The 16,233-nt window shown below is 37.3% G+C and overlaps 3 protein-coding genes across 3 annotated transcripts; 2 read left to right on the top strand and 1 right to left on the bottom strand.

Moving 5' to 3' along the window:
• Positions 1–83: 83 nt before the first annotated feature.
• LOC106346252 (probable ubiquitin-like-specific protease 2B) lies at positions 84–7,176 on the top strand. The gene is made up of 16 exons (XM_013785521.3): positions 84–355; positions 572–948; positions 1,042–1,132; positions 1,222–1,271; positions 1,785–1,979; positions 2,096–2,171; positions 2,817–2,925; positions 3,294–3,350; positions 3,693–3,824; positions 4,047–4,247; positions 4,327–4,382; positions 4,461–4,554; positions 4,807–4,897; positions 5,051–5,170; positions 5,679–6,095; positions 6,186–7,176. The coding sequence occupies exons 1-16, from the start codon at positions 217–219 to the stop codon at positions 7,044–7,046; spliced, it is 3,066 nt and encodes a 1,021-aa protein (XP_013640975.2). The 5' UTR covers positions 84–216; the 3' UTR covers positions 7,047–7,176.
• Positions 7,177–9,134: 1,958 nt separating this feature from the next.
• LOC106349718 (protein NETWORKED 2B-like) lies at positions 9,135–12,162 on the top strand. The gene is made up of 2 exons (XM_013789690.3): positions 9,135–9,435; positions 9,594–12,162. Exons 1-2 carry the CDS (start codon positions 9,342–9,344, stop codon positions 12,113–12,115), a joined length of 2,616 nt encoding a protein of 871 aa, XP_013645144.2. The 5' UTR covers positions 9,135–9,341; the 3' UTR covers positions 12,116–12,162.
• Positions 12,163–12,179: 17 nt separating this feature from the next.
• LOC106346253 lies at positions 12,180–15,126 on the bottom strand. The gene is made up of 6 exons (XM_013785522.3): positions 14,833–15,126; positions 14,548–14,743; positions 14,388–14,474; positions 13,895–14,272; positions 13,370–13,493; positions 12,180–13,202 (listed from the first exon to the last, which is right to left on the bottom strand). The coding sequence occupies exons 1-6, from the start codon at positions 14,907–14,909 to the stop codon at positions 12,310–12,312; spliced, it is 1,755 nt and encodes a 584-aa protein (XP_013640976.2). The 5' UTR covers positions 14,910–15,126; the 3' UTR covers positions 12,180–12,309.
• Positions 15,127–16,233: the final 1,107 nt, after the last annotated feature.

Genomic DNA, 16,233 nt, shown 5'->3' with positions numbered 1-16,233 from the left:
TAAAGGCGAAGACATAGGGGTATTTATGTCATTTCGTAAGCTGTATAAAAATTGTAAAGTTACATACGCGCGTGGAGTACAGACGCGGTAGCATTCGTTGTTTGACTTGTTTCGTTTTGGCGTTTCTCTCTCTCTCTCTCTCTCTCTCACTCGACCTTTCGATTTCCGATCGCAAATCTCCGATCTCCGGCTTGGACTATCTGTTTCCCCCCGGCGATGAAGAAAAGCCTTGACGTTTTCGATTTCAACGAAGAGGACGAGCTCGCCGAGTCCGCTTCTGGAAAGCTGTTGGAAAAATTCACAAACCCTAGCTCCTCCATTTCTCCGGTTCTTCAACGCCAACGAGTCCAAAGCGGTAAGTCGATCCTCTCCTTCTTCCGTAAACTTCACACGGTGATATAGATGTTCTCTCCCTAGTTTTCAATTTCGAGAATATACTTAGGAACATTTGAGATTTTACCAGCTGAGCTAATCTGAGAATGATTTAAACTATTTTAATTTTCGCAGTCTAGTGTACAATTTTTTGGTAAGCAATATATGAATGCTTATGAATATGGTTAATTGCTATCAGTTTGCCAAGACAAATCTGCTCAGAAAGAAGACGCAAGCTGCGCAGAGGCTGCTACTGCTATAGTCGATGGTCACTGTGAAGATGCTCCTGCTTTAGCAACAGAAGCTGAGGAGTCAACTAGAGATGCAGATCATGTTAATCCTGGATTGGCGTTTGGTTTGAGTAACGATGACCGTGCGAAAGAAGTAGATGTAGATCATGATGATAATCATGGATTGATGTTTGGTTTGAATACTGAAGACCATGTTAAAGAAACAGATGTAGATCATGGACTGGGAAGCTTCTCTTGCCAGCCAAGCGCGAAAAGTTTCTACGCCGAAACTTCGTCTTATAGTCAACCCCAGCTGGACTCGCCCCTTTCGGATTCTTCGTCCAGTGTATGTGAATCTATCTTGCAGTGCTTTTTGTTTTGTTTGCGAGAAAGCCTTCAAAACTTTTAGATTGTTTTTTAAACCTATTCACATTTGCAGGAGGAGCAAACTGATATGATGTCAGCTATTGATGAAAGCTTGAGTGATCGATCCGCATTGAGTGATGCTTCTGATTCGGAAGGTGATGAAGGTACCTGTGACATGCTTTTCGTTGTATTTCCTTATATGTATGCTTTGATGTCCTCCTACGTCTAATTGGATGCTGATTTCGTTTGTTAGATGCGCTGGAAGATTGGGTGGCTGAACGTTGCTTGGATGATATTGAAAAGGTAATGAGTTTCTTCTTTCTTGACCAGAGTTTTAAAGCCTTAAGTCCATCTTCTGTGGTTGCAGAAAGATAAAATTGATTATTTTGCTTCGTTCAACCCCTATATGACATGATACTACTTTGTGCTATCTTTTTTTTTTGTGTGATTGAGTTTTACTTGTTTTACTTGTTTTACTGCGTTTTTCTTCAGCCAAATTAAGAATCTTTTTATGCATGGTTCATGATTTTTGCATCTTTGTTCGTTCATAATTCAGATTGTTGTTTATATCTGACCTTTCTTTAGTTCAGTTTTTAAAATATTTTGCACTTTGTTGTTTATGAGCTTCAAATATTTCATGCCAACGATTATAATACGATCTGCAATATGGTTTTTTTTTTTGCAACGTTTCTGATGGGGCTGGTTGATAGATTATACATCTCGTTATATTTTTTATTAGTTAAGGATATTTTTAATAGAGCTTGAATGTTCAAAGTAAGATTTACAGATTGTCAAGTGACGCTTTCCATTTTGCAGATCGACAGAAGCACGACTGTTATCATGATTCCAGAGTATGTTGTACTTAAGGATATGCCTTGTGCTGCATCTCTGGTAATCTTTTCATGCAATGGCATCAAAATAAAGAGTTACCTTGAAAATAATGAAGACGGGCCAAAATGTGAATTTGGAGTTGAAGACATAGTTAGTATTCAGTACAATTGGTACCAAAATGTAAGTTTCTCATTTATGTTGTGCTTCCAGATTGGAGGATACTTTATGGGCTCATTTTCTATTTTGAATTTATGAACGTCTATCAAATTTACAATTTTTACTGGTCATTATAATAGGTTGGACTGATCATTCTCAGAATTCGAGTTCTATTAAAGGATGAAAAATGCCAGGAAGATATGCAACAGACCACAGGTATTTTAAGTTATTTTATATACGCCATACAGCTTATCACAAAACCTTTCCTGCATTAAGTTATCTTGTTGTAACCATGCCAATACAATTTAATGTCTAGTCATTTTAGGCACCGGATTCTGTATATTATTTGAAATTTAGTGGAGTCATTGAAGTTCTATATGGTGTCTAACTCAAAAAATTTCTTTGTCACATGTTACTGAATCTTTTTCGCCAAGGCCTCTTATTTCTCGATGCATATGGTCTGGGTTGAGCCTTTAAAGAATTTAGAAAGGTTATATAATCGTACATTGGGAAAGAACTATAAATATGATACTACTATTTCATGCATTCAGTTTGATGTTGGTTCTATTTAGCAGAAATAGGTATTACATGCAATTCTTCAATCTGATAATTTAGTGAGATATTACATGCAGTTCTTCAAACTGAGCCAAAGTAGCATATAATTTTATCTGTCGAACTGTGAGTGGATGTAGACCCGCGTCCTGTATGTTCTTGTTTATGATAACCAAGAGTCATAAGAGAAATGTTTATTTAATTTTTATCTCAGCCAAAAAAATGTATAGTGGCTTTCTAAACCCCAGCTCTTTTCAACCATAGGGGATTCCTCTTCTAACTTCTTATATTGCTTCTTATGGTTTCCAGATATTGAGGAGTTAAAGTTTGCAGTTAAAGAACACAATTGGCCTGAGAAACAACGACAAATCAACTCGTTGCATGTGAAATACCCGGCTGTATGGAGTGCTGACCTCGAGTAAGCTTCTAAAATTAGGGAACTATAATTGGAAAACACATTTTTCTGCCCACTTAGATTCCGAAAAATTCATTGCATGCTCTGATGATGAGAAAGATTATTTACTGAATTATTGAGCTCGGAGAAATTTTAAACTCTTAGTTCAATCTAGTCACGAAGGTAGACTCAAGTCTGTTAAGTTTAAAGTAAACAAAACCTTTAGTCAAAAGCAAAGTGCATATAAAAGAAAATACTTCAGGCTCACTGAGGGAAAACTGGACCAAATAATAGAAGAGGGGCACTTGGCTCATATTTGGTTTTAGTTACACACTGAGCACTTTTTGTGACTTATTGTTCCAAATCATCCCATAACTGTTTCTTTATTTTAGTGATGAGGTGGAAGTATCAGGGGAAAACTTGCATCAACAGAAGCGTTATTTTCCACGGTAAGAGTATTATTAGGACCTATACTTGTGTCCTTTTGAAGTCAGATGTTGTCTTCTCTTCTGCTTTTGCGGTACAAATTTCCTAAGTACCTCAGGACTTATATTCTATGACTCTCTAAAGTAGATTACTGAAAATATATATTCCTGTCATTTCATCTTGAGCAGACTTCGTTTTAGCAATATATGTTTTTTCTTAGAAGGATTGAGACTTAGTTTTAGTAATCTGCAAGTTTGTGAATAAAAGTAATGGGGCAGTTTAAGGATCCGAATAGTAATGCCAAAGAAATGAGTGACAGATGAGACATTTCATATTGAGTTGCGAGTTTTATACTGTCATTTCAGCTTTGATGAACCATTTGAGGAAGTTATCTATCCAAAGGGAGATCCAGATGCTGTTTCCATTTGCAAAAGGGATGTTGAGCTCTTGCAGCCAGAGACATTTGTAAATGACACAATCATTGACTTCTATATTAAGTAAGTCCTTAAACTTAATTTCTCTGATGGAATGTTGACATAGTATAGACTCTGCCATACGTTGTAGTATCTCTTACTTGGTTGATGGTCTCAGCATAATTCACAATTTCACTTATGCAGTTCTTGTAGTCATATTGAAATTTTCTTGTGATGCTAACCTTGTTTAACTTGGATATTAACAAATCACATCTACCGTTTTGTGTATTCTTCAATTATTCACAGTTATTTGAAGAATCAAATTCAAGCGGAGGAAAGACAGAGACTCCATTTCTTCAACAGCTTTTTCTTCCGTAAACTTGCTGATCTCGACAAAGATCCATCGAGCATAGCTGATGGAAAGGCTGCTTTTCTACGTGTTCGGAAATGGACAAGGAAGGTGGACATGTTTGGGAAGGACTACATTTTTGTGCCGGTGAACTTCAAGTATGAAAAATTTATGGACCTTCTATTATGTTAGATTTGTACTCGGTTCAAATCTGACACTGTTAAATGCTAATGACAGTCTTCACTGGAGTTTGATAATCATATGTCATCCTGGTGAAGTGGCTAACTGTACAGGTAATTTCACATGATACTCTATTTATTACAAAGTCATGATCATTCACTTTATTATATTATATGTTGTATATTTTGCAGACTTAGACTTCGATGACTCCACAAAAGTACCATGCATATTACATATGGATTCTATAAAAGGGAGTCATGCAGGGCTTAAGAATCTAGTCCAAAGGTATGTTAGCTGTCTCACAGCCATATTTCAGTTTTGTCATCTAAGCATTGCATATACGTTATCTATTTACGTTTCTCACTTGCCCGACGAGATGATAATATATTTTCCTGATACTCTCTTTGCCTTAAACGTTGAAGAAAATGCTGTAGCTCCATGCTCTGTTACTTTTGAATTATGTGTGGAACTGTATTAATGCTCAAGTTTTAAGCTGGGTAGTGCAAGTTGCTAATAACAACATTTTGCTGATTTTAGTTACTTGTGCGAGGAATGGAAGGAGAGGCATAAGGAGACATCAGATGATATTTCTTCCAGATTCATGGATTTGCGTTTTGTTTCACTTGAGGTCTGGCCTCTAGTCTTTAATTCTTTTTCCTCTAGGCCCTTTTATACGGACTTTCTCTCTTGCGTAACCTATTTTTCTGCTCTTTATATATATATATTTATGCAGCTGTTAATGATAGTTTATGTGATTTCTGATTTGCTCTTTCTATTTCAGCTGCCACAGCAAGAAAACTCATATGACTGTGGCCTCTTTCTGCTGCACTATCTGGAGCTATTTCTTGCTGAAGCTCCCAAGAATTTTAGTCCTTTCAAGATATATAATGCTTCCAACTTTGTAAGTCTATTCTCTAATTTCTTACCTCTCATGTATATTACTATAGGTCATAGAAGGGTAAATACTTGCTGCGGGGCTTTAGTGATATATGTTACAAGCCCCCAAGAGTTCCAGTTTTCTTATAATATGATGTTGAGTGCATGAACAGATCAGTTCTACTTCATACCTTTGGTTATAGTTTTTCATTTTGTCACTGTTGAATAATAAGCTTTGCCAAACTGAATCTTTTCACCCGCGATCATTTCACAGATGCATGTACGAATAATCAGCTTTCTTGCTATTGGTTACTCTGAAATTATGTTGGCCAGTTGTGTTATCTGATTTTTCTGTGTAGTTGTCTATTTGCAGCCCAGTTATTAGGATAGACTCTTCTGCTTGCTTCCTGATATCATGAATTGGATCCCAAGAGTCGAAACATATAGTTTTTAAATGCAGTTGAAATAAGAGCAGCTGGCTCTGTATTCTTCAGTCTCTTGATCTGCTGATAATTTTTTTTTCTGGTTTCCAGCTCTATTTGAACTGGTTCCCTCCTGCCGAGGCCTCATTGAAGCGTACTCTAATTGAGAAGTTAATCTTCGAACTCCTTGAAAACCGTTCACGGGAAGTTAATAGTGAACAGAACCAGTCGTGCGAAAGTCCAGTGGCCCTTAATAACAACGCGGGAATCGAGGTTCTCTCTGGGAGAGGGGGTGTAGACTGTAACGGGAGTATGACACAGTTGCAAGACGATCAAGGAATTGAAATGACTTTGCTTGAAAGATCTTCCATGAAGAACATGCAAGCTGTTAATGATTCCGGTATGGTTCTGAGGGATTTATTCGATTCAGGAGCCAACAACACAGGATCATTACTTGGACAACTACAACAAACATTCGAGGAACCATCTTCATTTTATCATCTGGGTAACAGCTCATTGGCATCAGAGGTACTACAAGATTTCAGCAAGCTAATGATCAAATCTCCTGATTATCTGACAACAAATTTTAATTTTCTTATTTGCCTCTGTTTTGGGCAGCAAGTAGATATGGAGACTGGTGAACAGTTTATGTGTCTGAACTCTGGAGAGAGCAACTTTCAACGCATCACTGGAACTGCACCTCCGAGAGAATCTTCCTGGAACCTAAGTATGATGCCGGTGCAGAAGGAAAGTGAAGCTGATTCGTTATCTGAAACCTCAAAAAGTAGTTCTAGTGACTCGGAAGATATTTGTATCATTGAGGACTTCCCAATCCCAGTGGAAAACTTTTATGAAGAAGAAACCGATGAGAGTCCACCAAGAGAGGCGGTCTCTTTATTTTCTGTAGCCCTGGGTCCTAGCACTGACCACACCACCGAGAATGAAGAGCTCGCATCTACTCAGGACGAGCTTGTGGTTGTGTCGAGTCAAGATGACAGAGACGAGCTGAAGCAATTGGAGAATGAAGATCTTGGAATTGGGGACAAGACGAGTGGTGATATCGGAATAGAGCTCAAAACGAATGAAGATCTTGAAACTAAGGACAAGTCGAGTGATGCTCTTAGAATTGGGGAAAAGATGAGTGATGATCTTGGAACTGAGGACAAGCCGAGTGATGATCTTGGGATAGTGGACAAGTCGAATGATGATCGTGGAATTGGGGACAAGACGATTGAACATCTTGGAACTGAGGACAAGGCGAGTGAAGAACTTGAAGTTAATGAAAAGATGAGTGAAAAAGATCTTGGAATTGAGGAGAAGCCGATTGAAGATCTTGGAACTGAGGTCAAGGCGAGTGAAGATGTTGGGGATGACTGTGATCAGAAGGAGGAAGAGCCAGTGGAGGAAGAAGATGAGAAGCGAGCTGCGAAACGGCCAAGGCTATCTTCCACAGACGAAGCTGAGAAGATGGAGGAATAGTGACTGTGATATGTATAACTTGTCTTAAGGGTCTTTGAAGGTTAGACTTTGGAGGATTTATCATTAACTCAAGTTGTTCTGGGAAATGTTTATATCGTTTTAGGAAACAAAAATGTCTTTCTTCGGTTTTTTTTTCAAGTTATATCGAGTAACGTTAACATCTAATCTATTAAAACAGGAGTACAAAATTAAACTAACCCTGAGTTTTCAATGTTAATTACTTTTGAATGCCACTGAAACTATTATTACTCTTTCCTTAAAATTAGCTTGTCTTTTCCGATCATTTAATGCATATTTCCTCATTTTAATTTATGCATTAAAAACGGAAACAACTTCAAACGTTAAACATATGTGAATTAACTTAATTACATGAAAACTCTCAGGCAAATATAAATATATCTTACCACTGTAACGAAAAAAAATTTCTTCTTCTCCTACAATGAGATGAATCGAATTACTTCAAAAGTAAATCAATGGATTATAACTTTAGTTTAATCTGCAGTTTTCTTCTTGACGTAGAACTTGATATTCCTGTTTAGATAGCGATGGATTCTAACTTTAGTTTTTTTTTTGAAAAAACTAAAATCATTAATCCAATTATTCTTTCATACATGAATCTAATTAATAATACATATAAAAAGAAGTCACGTTAGTCAAAGCAGCATACATATTATTAATAAAATAGATAAAAGTAAGTTATTTAATAGAGATTTTACATGACTTATAAAATATAAATCAGCTATACCAATCGATGATCTAATCTTTCTGAACTAATCAAATCAATCAATTCAAAATCTAAACAGAATATCTTTGCATTTGTTGAAAAAAAAAATCTTTACCGATAATAATTAAGTTCTAACCTATAATCACTCTCAAATATTTAATTTACCTATAAAATATAGAAATTGTATCCTATAATTTCGTTAACTTCTACATTTTGGTGAATAATAAATTATCATTAAAAAATTTCCCTATCAATTTTTTTTTGCTAACTTGCGGAAGAGTTCAACATTAATTAAATTATTTGTAAATATTTCAACTGCAAACAATTGACTATATTTGCGTATAGTAGGAGATATTTTGGTAACAATTTAATTGTTGCAAATCAAGGGATTTTATCGTGTAAAGTGTTTAGGTATATTTTCTTCGTTAGGGTTTTACAATCACGTTATATATACATATATATACTGTACCTTGCATATATATATTCAACATCACCTCAATAGCTCCTAAACAATTTTTTTAGTTCGTTTCTTAGAGGTTATAATGTCAACAAACAAGAGTTTTACATTGTTAAACTACTTGAAGCCAAGGTTGAGTAAATGGTGTGTGCAGGTGAAGCTGATTTAATCAAGAAAACAAACCCCTCCCTATGCTGATGAAACAGTCGAAATGGTTTTGGCTGATAAGACTGTAAGTTTTACCTACATTGTTTAAATGTTGGTTATACTTAAAGTTTCTAATCGATTTTTGTTTGTTTACAAGGTCATAAAATCCATGCATCATGCAACAGATCACACATGTTTCGGATCCAGCGAGACCTTATGATAAGAAAGTGGCGTGTGATTGAAAACTTTAAGGTATCCGGTGTGGGTAAAAGAAAATACTCACCATGCTAACTATTAAATAGAATGTTTTATACCTTTCAAAATTTAAGGATATTTTATTTATAGTTTGTATCATGCTAACTATTAGTTATTTATTTGATCATAATTCCAAATTCAACTTTATGTTTCCTATGTATACTATACGTACCTTAAATTATATGTACACCGTCTGTTTTTTTATTTTATAATAGCAACAATTAATACAAACAATCAAAAAAATATACGAAAAAATTAATACCCGCCCGACCGGGCGGGTCAAGATCTAGTATTTATATAAAATAGACGTATGTAACGAATCTTGAATGAAAATGTAATCTTCCGACTCGAATGTGAATTCTCCATTTTTGGTTAGCATATGAACTTAATTAGTTTCATGAGGGACATTGGTCGATAACAATAATGCAATCTAACCATCGGTGTTAGTTTTGTCATCAGTTACAAACCAGTTGAACTGACAAAGTATATTTATAGTAATATAATCACTACAGTTTTAAACAACATTAGAAAACAATATACTATCTTCCAAATTTAGGTTTTCTAGTTGAAACCCACAAGAAAGAAACTCCAGTGCCATATAAACAAGTGAATTTAACATAAGAAATGAGAGAACAAAAGAAAAGAAAAGAAAAGAGTAGACCATGTTGAAGCCTTCCTCATTGTCTTCTTAATAATCATTAGAACGAAAACGATGTTGCAGAGAGCAGCAAGCAATGCTTATTCATGGTGGTGGGCCAGCCACATCCGTACCAAACAATCCAAATGGCTCGAACACAACCTTCAAGGTATATTATATATGTTCCTGTCATGTTTTCACGTAACAATGTTCTTTGGTTACATAACGTTTTTTTTTTGTAACACAATGGTTACATAACGTTTAATATCATATATTGGAGAATACAAAGACTAATTGTGTTGCTTCTTTAATTCTCAACTTTTACAGATATGGAGGAGAAAGTACATTACACACTGAAGATCATAAACGAAGATGGAGACACTTTTGCCATAAGAGCTGAGATGTATTACCGCAAGAGGCCTGAGATTGTTAATTTCGTGGAGGAAGCGTTTCGATCATACCGTGCTTTAGCAGAACGCTATGATCATTTATCCACAGAGCTTCAAAGTGCTAACCACATGATCGCCACCGCTTTTCCTGAACATGTTCCATTTCCCCTCGACGACGATGATGATGATGATGATGACAACCCTGAGAAGCCACCTAAGCCTCTTCATCTCATTCCCAGTGGAGCTAACATACCAGAGGTCCCTGAGATTCCCAAGAAAGAGTTCAAGAGCCAATCTCTAATGTTGAGAAAAGGACCTGGTGATATAAAAACTTCAGCATCTTCTTGTGTACTGGTGAGTTCAGGATTGAGTAAAGAAGAGGCATTAGAGGAGATTGATAAAATCCATAAAGGGATCTTGGTGCTTCAGACAGAGAAGGAGTTTGTGAGGAGTTCCTACGAGCAGGCTTACGAAAGGTACTGGAGTTTGGAAGATGAGGTTACAGAGATGCAGAAGAGGGTTGTTAGTTTACAAGATGAGTTTGGAGTTGGCGCGGAGATAGAAGATGGTGAAGCCAAGACGCTTGTGGCCAGCACGGCTCTTACCTCATGTAAAGAGACGATCGCTAAGCTTGAGGAGAGGCAGAAGCGGTTTGCCGAAGATGCAGAAACTGAGAAGGAGAGGATTGTTTCTGCAACAGAGAGGTTTGAAGCACTGAGGAACAAGTTTGAGATGGTTAAGGTAACAAACCAAGAGGCTACTAAGACAGGTCAAGAATCTAAAAAGGAATCAAGAGAGGTTGAGTTGAGTGAGAATCTGACTAATGAAGAGTTTGCAGAGAAGATAGATGAGCTTGTGGATAAAGTGGTGTCTCTGGAGACAACAGCTTCATCTCATACAGCATTGGTAAAGACATTGAGATCAGACACTGATGAGTTACATGAACATATTCGTTGTGTGGAGGAAGACAAGGCTAGTCTTGTTTCAGATTCCATAGATATGAAGAGAAGAGTAACAGCGCTTGAAGATGAGCTGAGTAAAGTTAGAGACCTCTTCCAAAGAGTAGAAGAGCAGAACAATGATCTTCAGAAGCATTTGGTTGATGCTAATGGCACAGCTAAACACTTATCCGGAAAGTTACAGGAAGTCAAAATGGAAGAAGAGCCTTCTAAGGATTCAGAAGACACAGAGATAAAGAATGAAGATGAGATTAAAGAGGCCATTCAAGAGACTGTGCAAGAAGAGAAAGAAGAGACGAAAGACTCAGAAACAGAAAGCACTTGTTTCGGCACAGAGGGAGGAGAAGAAGATGAGGAGAGGAGAAACTGGAGGCAGCTGTTACCTGAAGACGGCGTGGAGGATAGAGAGAAGGTTCTATTAGATGAATACACTTCGGTGTTAAAGGACTATAGAGAAGTAAAGAGAAAGTTAAGTGAAGTTGAGAAGAAGAACCGTGACGGCTTCTTTGAGCTAGCATTGCAGCTGAGAGAGCTCAAGAATGCTGTTTCTTGCGAAGACTCTGAGTTTCATTTCTTACGTCAGAAACCTGCAACGCCCGGCAAGGATTCTGCAAAAAGTATGAGTGTTTCTCATAGCTCTAACTCTTCAATCTCCATGGCACCACATCATCAGCAAGGAGGAGAGGTGAAGAGAACACCACAAAGAGCAAAGGAAGAGGAGGTTAAGGTGAAGTTTGAAGTTACTGATGAAACTCCAAGAAAGAAGATTCCAACTGTGGAAGACAAAGTGCGTGGAGAGATAGATGCGGTGCTAGAGGAGAACATCGAGTTCTGGTTGAGGTTTAGCACATCTGTTCACCAGATTCAAAAGTACCAGACAGCAGTTCATGACCTGAAAGCTGAGCTGTCTAAACTCAGTAGTAATGCATCAGAGGCAAAGCCTATATATAGACACCTCAGAGAGATTCGTACAGAGCTGCAGCTTTGGCTAGAGAATAGTGCTGTCCTTAGAGACGAGCTCGAGGGGAGGTATGAAACACTTTGCAATATTAAAGATGAAGTTTCAAGGATGACGTCTCAATCAGGTGGTGGTACTAAAGTGAACGATACAGAGATAAGTGGTTACCAGGCTGCAAAGTTCCATGGAGAGATACTCAACATGAAACAGGAGAACAAAAGGGTTTCTAACGAACTTCAAGGTGGGCTTGAGCGTGCACAAACTCTGAGAATCGACGTGGAGAGAGTTGTCTGCAAACTAGAAGAGGGTCTTGGGATGTCGAATGCAGCAGCTACAAGATCTCTGAGAAAGAACACTTCATCATCATCATCATCACCTAGAAAGCCCAGGATTCCACTAAGGTCATTCTTGTTTGGTGTCAAGTTAAAGAAGTATAAACAGAAGCAGCCTTCATCAATCTTTGCTTGTGTAAGTCCATCTCCAGCACTGAACAAACAATGTAGCTACCTTGTCCCACCTGAGAAGCTCCCAATGAGTCCCTAATCAAGTCAACAGATTCTGAGGATTGCAAACTAAATGTGTATTAAGACTTTGAACATTCGAAGTTTATGAGATTTGTATTATTAATTAGTACCATGTACTGGGGAAGGCCTACTTTACATAAAATCTTTCTTTCAAGTCTCCTAATAAAAACTAAAAATTCAAAAATAAAAGCATAAGATGTTTCTGTCAAAGAACTAAACACCCTGTCCGGTTCCTCTCACAGTTGCAGCAACCTCTGCGGGCTTTCCGCATGCTTTACTCACTGTGACTACCGAACCACCGACCTTGTTGTTTACTTCACATTTTGATTTAGATTCAGAACCAGCTCCACTGTTGGATGGCACTGCAGTTTTATCCACCAAACTTTGATTAGCAGCACCGAGAACTGCAGTCTGAGTGTGTGTAGCAGCCTGCTTTCCCCTGCTAATCTCCGAGTTTGTTGAGGTCATCTTATTTGACTGGATGGCAACCACTGAGCTTGCTCCATCTCCTCTAGCTTGCTCTTTGTGTCCACCATCTGGTTTGCAAATGACAGTCTCTGCAGTTGGCTTTAGAGGTAATACAGTTGCTGGTACAGAGGCTGAAACAACTCTCTGATTGGAGACGATCTTCGATGCAGTAGCCAACTGCGTAGAAGCAGAAAACATTGTAAATCCTTCCGAACGAGAACCCACGAGAGGAGGAGGAGGTTTGATAGAAGATGGTGAAGGCGTCACAGGTTTCAAGTTTCCATTAGCTAGAGGCCGGGTACTCGCAGGTCCAACCGCTTTAGTAATACTAGAAGCGGCAACAGTCTTTCCTGGCTCAACCTTTGGCATAACGAGGCTACCTGAGGGACGAGGCACACATACTTCGACCTTTGGTGCTGATGGGGCAGTCAATACGACACCCATGCATGCTGCAGCAGCTGCTGAATTAGCTGTTACCATTAAATCCGATCTGGAAGTGGACCTTGCCGTTGTTTTATTAACACCAACTTGAGATTTTGAAGCTGGACCTGATGTTTCTGCCCGAGACAATGTTTGAACAAAACCTGGTTTGGACTGTTGTTGACCTTGAGAAGAACGGCCTCCACTGCCTTGAGTTCCTGTGATGGTACAAAACAAAGAAAAAAAAAACCCACCCATGTTAAACCGGTAAGCTACTTTTTGACTTGGACAATATCATAGCCAGTGGTAACCAAACTAAAGCATCCTCTGTTATAAAATAAGATACTAGAATTAGCGGGGAAAAAAAAACTTCAGCTTCTTTTACCTACTGCAACTTTTTTTGACGGGGGTCGATTTCCCAGAGCTAAAGATAACGCATGGTTTACTGCTATCTGCGATTGGCTAGCAGAGGTCGAAGGATCATACCTTCTTCTTAGATGCGGCCACCTCTGCAAATAAAATAGTCAGTCTGATACCATCAATAAAGGTAAAAAGAATAACACATGCTAAACATCATATCATCTTCCAACTTGACAATCAATTTTTTTTTGACATGGACTATATCCACAAAAATGTAAACATGGATAAAAATATCATAACACATTGCCTCAGCAGCTAGCTTCTATGATTGCCAAGCGAATATAAACGCATCATCCAATGGAATCTGTTGCCGGGATTTGAACCCGGAAAAATGGGGGGAGAGACCCCCACATCCATACCAGACTAGATGACAACAGATATGTTTCTAAAGTGATTACCATAGTGGTCCTGTAGTCTGACCTCTAAGAACTAAAACAAGGAAGGTCCATTCATCCATAACAGGATACAATAGATAAGTTTAAATCACAACCTGAGAGAGTTGGGAGGCGGTCCTCCTTCCTCTAAACTCTCCTCTAGCAATATGAGCCCAGTTGCCTTCACCAAACTGCTTCACAGCTGCAATCAGGTCGGCATCCTCCTCGGCAGACCATTTCTGCCTTGTCTTCCGTTGTGAAGGCATGCTACTACTACTAGCTGAAACATTTCCATTTATTATCCCCTCGGTAGACGTAACTTTCTGAAGACAAACAGGAAAGGTGATATTCATCCCTCTTGACAACCAAGGAGACTCTGATGGTTCCTGAGTTCCCTCAGGGAGAGCATACGGTATGTTTATTGTCAAGGGAGCCTCAGATGTTGCTTCGTCCAGTATATCAGAATTCCTTGGCACATACGAAGCAGCAATCACCTGAGATGCAAAATAAGGTTGAAGCAATTACAAAAACATGGCATCTCGATTATTCGACAAGAAGACACATTAATGAAAGAACGCGACTTGATAGAATCTAATGTTCCATTCTTACTTTGACATGTGCAACAGCCTCCACTGATGCTTCAACGCTGACTTCTGGAGAAGCTTCCAACTCACACTCCATATCACTATCATCGTCCTACACCACAAGCAAAAGACTCACTTACAAACTCTAACGAAAGAGCCAAATCACAAAGGAAGAGATTAAGTACCAGAGGGTGAGCATCATCTTCAACCACATGGAGAAGAGGATCACGATACGAAAGGTGTCTCCACAGCATCTGATACTCCCTAGCATTAGTAATCCCAGTGGTGGTCTTCCTCACCATCTCATTCCAATCCATCTTCTCGACATCGGAATAAAAGGCCATCTCTTGTAACAGCCTCAGTATCGTCTTCGCATCATATCTATCAAACCGAATTAAAAAAAAAAGTTCACTTTTTTTTTTTGAAAACGTAAGAGGAAGGAGGAAGGAAGAGAGACATTAATTAATTACCTCTGCAAAAGCGAGGCGATGTCGCCTTCGCTAATGGTTATCTTCCTTCTCTTGTTACTACTACTACTCTCAACCATATTCGTAGTTATACAACGATCTTTCCGCTTTTGGAACGAGAGGACAAAAGGAATCAATTTCACCCAAAAACCCTAAGAGAGTTGGGAATCGTTCCCACGGCGATCGGAGAAGGAAACCGATTAGATGATGATCGGAGAAGAGGAGGATTGGTCGCGAGTGTTGAAGCGCGTGGAACGTACGAGTGTGGTGGCAAAGGTTTTTGATTGGGAAGAGGAAAAGAAGGAGTTAAAGGGAGGGACTAATTCCACTAATTATTATCTTTACTATTAGGAAAGTTGAAAAGGGATTATCGTCTTAATTATAATTTAGTCTATCCCTTGTTTAACATAAATAAATAAATAAGTAATCAGTTTATATTTTTTTAGAGAAAAAGACTAGAATAACACTAAACCAAGTTTATGTTCCCAAAGTAGCACTCAAAGCTGAAAGTCACAAAAATAGGTTTCATTAAAGAGGTAAATATACACTTATACCCATTGGGTTAATTAATCCAAACCTTAGGGTTTAGAGTTAAGGGGTGGGTTTTTGGAATTATGGTTTAAAATTTTAAAAACAGTTTCAAAAAGTATTTTTAAATATAAAAAGAAAATTTGAAAAAAAATATTAAAAAAAAAAAATTTATAAAAATTTCGAATCTGAAAACATATAATCTGAAACTATAAAAAAAATTTATTTCTTTTTTATTTTTTTTATTTTTATTTATTTTTATTTATTTTTATTTATTTTTGTTTGTTTATTTAATTTTAAACTAAGGATATTAGGGATATTTTACCCTTTAATGAATGTCATTTTTGTGACTTTCTCCTTATAGTGCTATTTTTAAGACATAAACTTCAAAAGGTAAAGGTGCTATTATTGACAATTGTCCTATTTTTTATGGAAACTTAAAAACTTTACGTATGTGTAACAAATATTATAATTGATGATAATATAATAATGCAAAATTACAGCAAAATTAAAGATGATATAATTTTACACAACTATTTTACGTAATTTGTTTGGTTAATATTAGAGTATAATAATTTAGTAAATTATTTGTGTAACAAATATTAAAATTGATGATAATATAATAATACAAAACTACCACAAAATTAAAGATGATATATAATTTTACACAACTATTTTACGTAATTTGTTTGATTAATATTAGAGTATAATAATTTAGTAAATATAATATTTTTTTAATTTATTAAACTACTTACTCATGTTTTTTTTTCTTAATTTTATTTAGTTTAAACTATTTAATTGAGCTTGTAAGAAGAATTAAAGGGAGGAGGGTTCAAAACATCTCTCTCTCTCTCGGCTTTTTTAGGAGCATCACGC

Source organism: Brassica napus, chromosome A6 (genome assembly GCF_020379485.1).
Source record: "Brassica napus cultivar Da-Ae chromosome A6, Da-Ae, whole genome shotgun sequence".
NCBI classification, from domain to species: domain Eukaryota; kingdom Viridiplantae; phylum Streptophyta; class Magnoliopsida; order Brassicales; family Brassicaceae; genus Brassica; species Brassica napus.
This window is presented reverse-complemented; position numbering and strand designations above follow the sequence as displayed.

Excerpts from the sequence above, each read along its gene's own strand:
- LOC106346252 (XM_013785521.3), top strand. The coding sequence starts at position 217 with ATGAAGAAAAGCCTTGACGTTTTCGATTTCAACGAAGAGGACGAGCTC. Across the intron at positions 1,272-1,784 it reads GCTTGGATGATATTGAAAAG|ATCGACAGAAGCACGACTGT; the intron begins GTAATGAGTTTC and ends TCCATTTTGCAG. Across the intron at positions 3,825-4,046 it reads ATCATTGACTTCTATATTAA|TTATTTGAAGAATCAAATTC; the intron begins GTAAGTCCTTAA and ends AATTATTCACAG.
- LOC106349718 (XM_013789690.3), top strand. The coding sequence starts at position 9,342 with ATGTTGCAGAGAGCAGCAAGCAATGCTTATTCATGGTGGTGGGCCAGC. Across the intron at positions 9,436-9,593 it reads GCTCGAACACAACCTTCAAG|ATATGGAGGAGAAAGTACAT; the intron begins GTATATTATATA and ends CAACTTTTACAG.
- LOC106346253 (XM_013785522.3), bottom strand. The coding sequence starts at position 14,909 with ATGGTTGAGAGTAGTAGTAGTAACAAGAGAAGGAAGATAACCATTAGC. Across the intron at positions 14,744-14,832 it reads ATCGCCTCGCTTTTGCAGAG|ATATGATGCGAAGACGATAC; the intron begins GTAATTAATTAA and ends TCGGTTTGATAG. Across the intron at positions 14,273-14,387 it reads AGGCTGTTGCACATGTCAAA|GTGATTGCTGCTTCGTATGT; the intron begins GTAAGAATGGAA and ends TTTGCATCTCAG.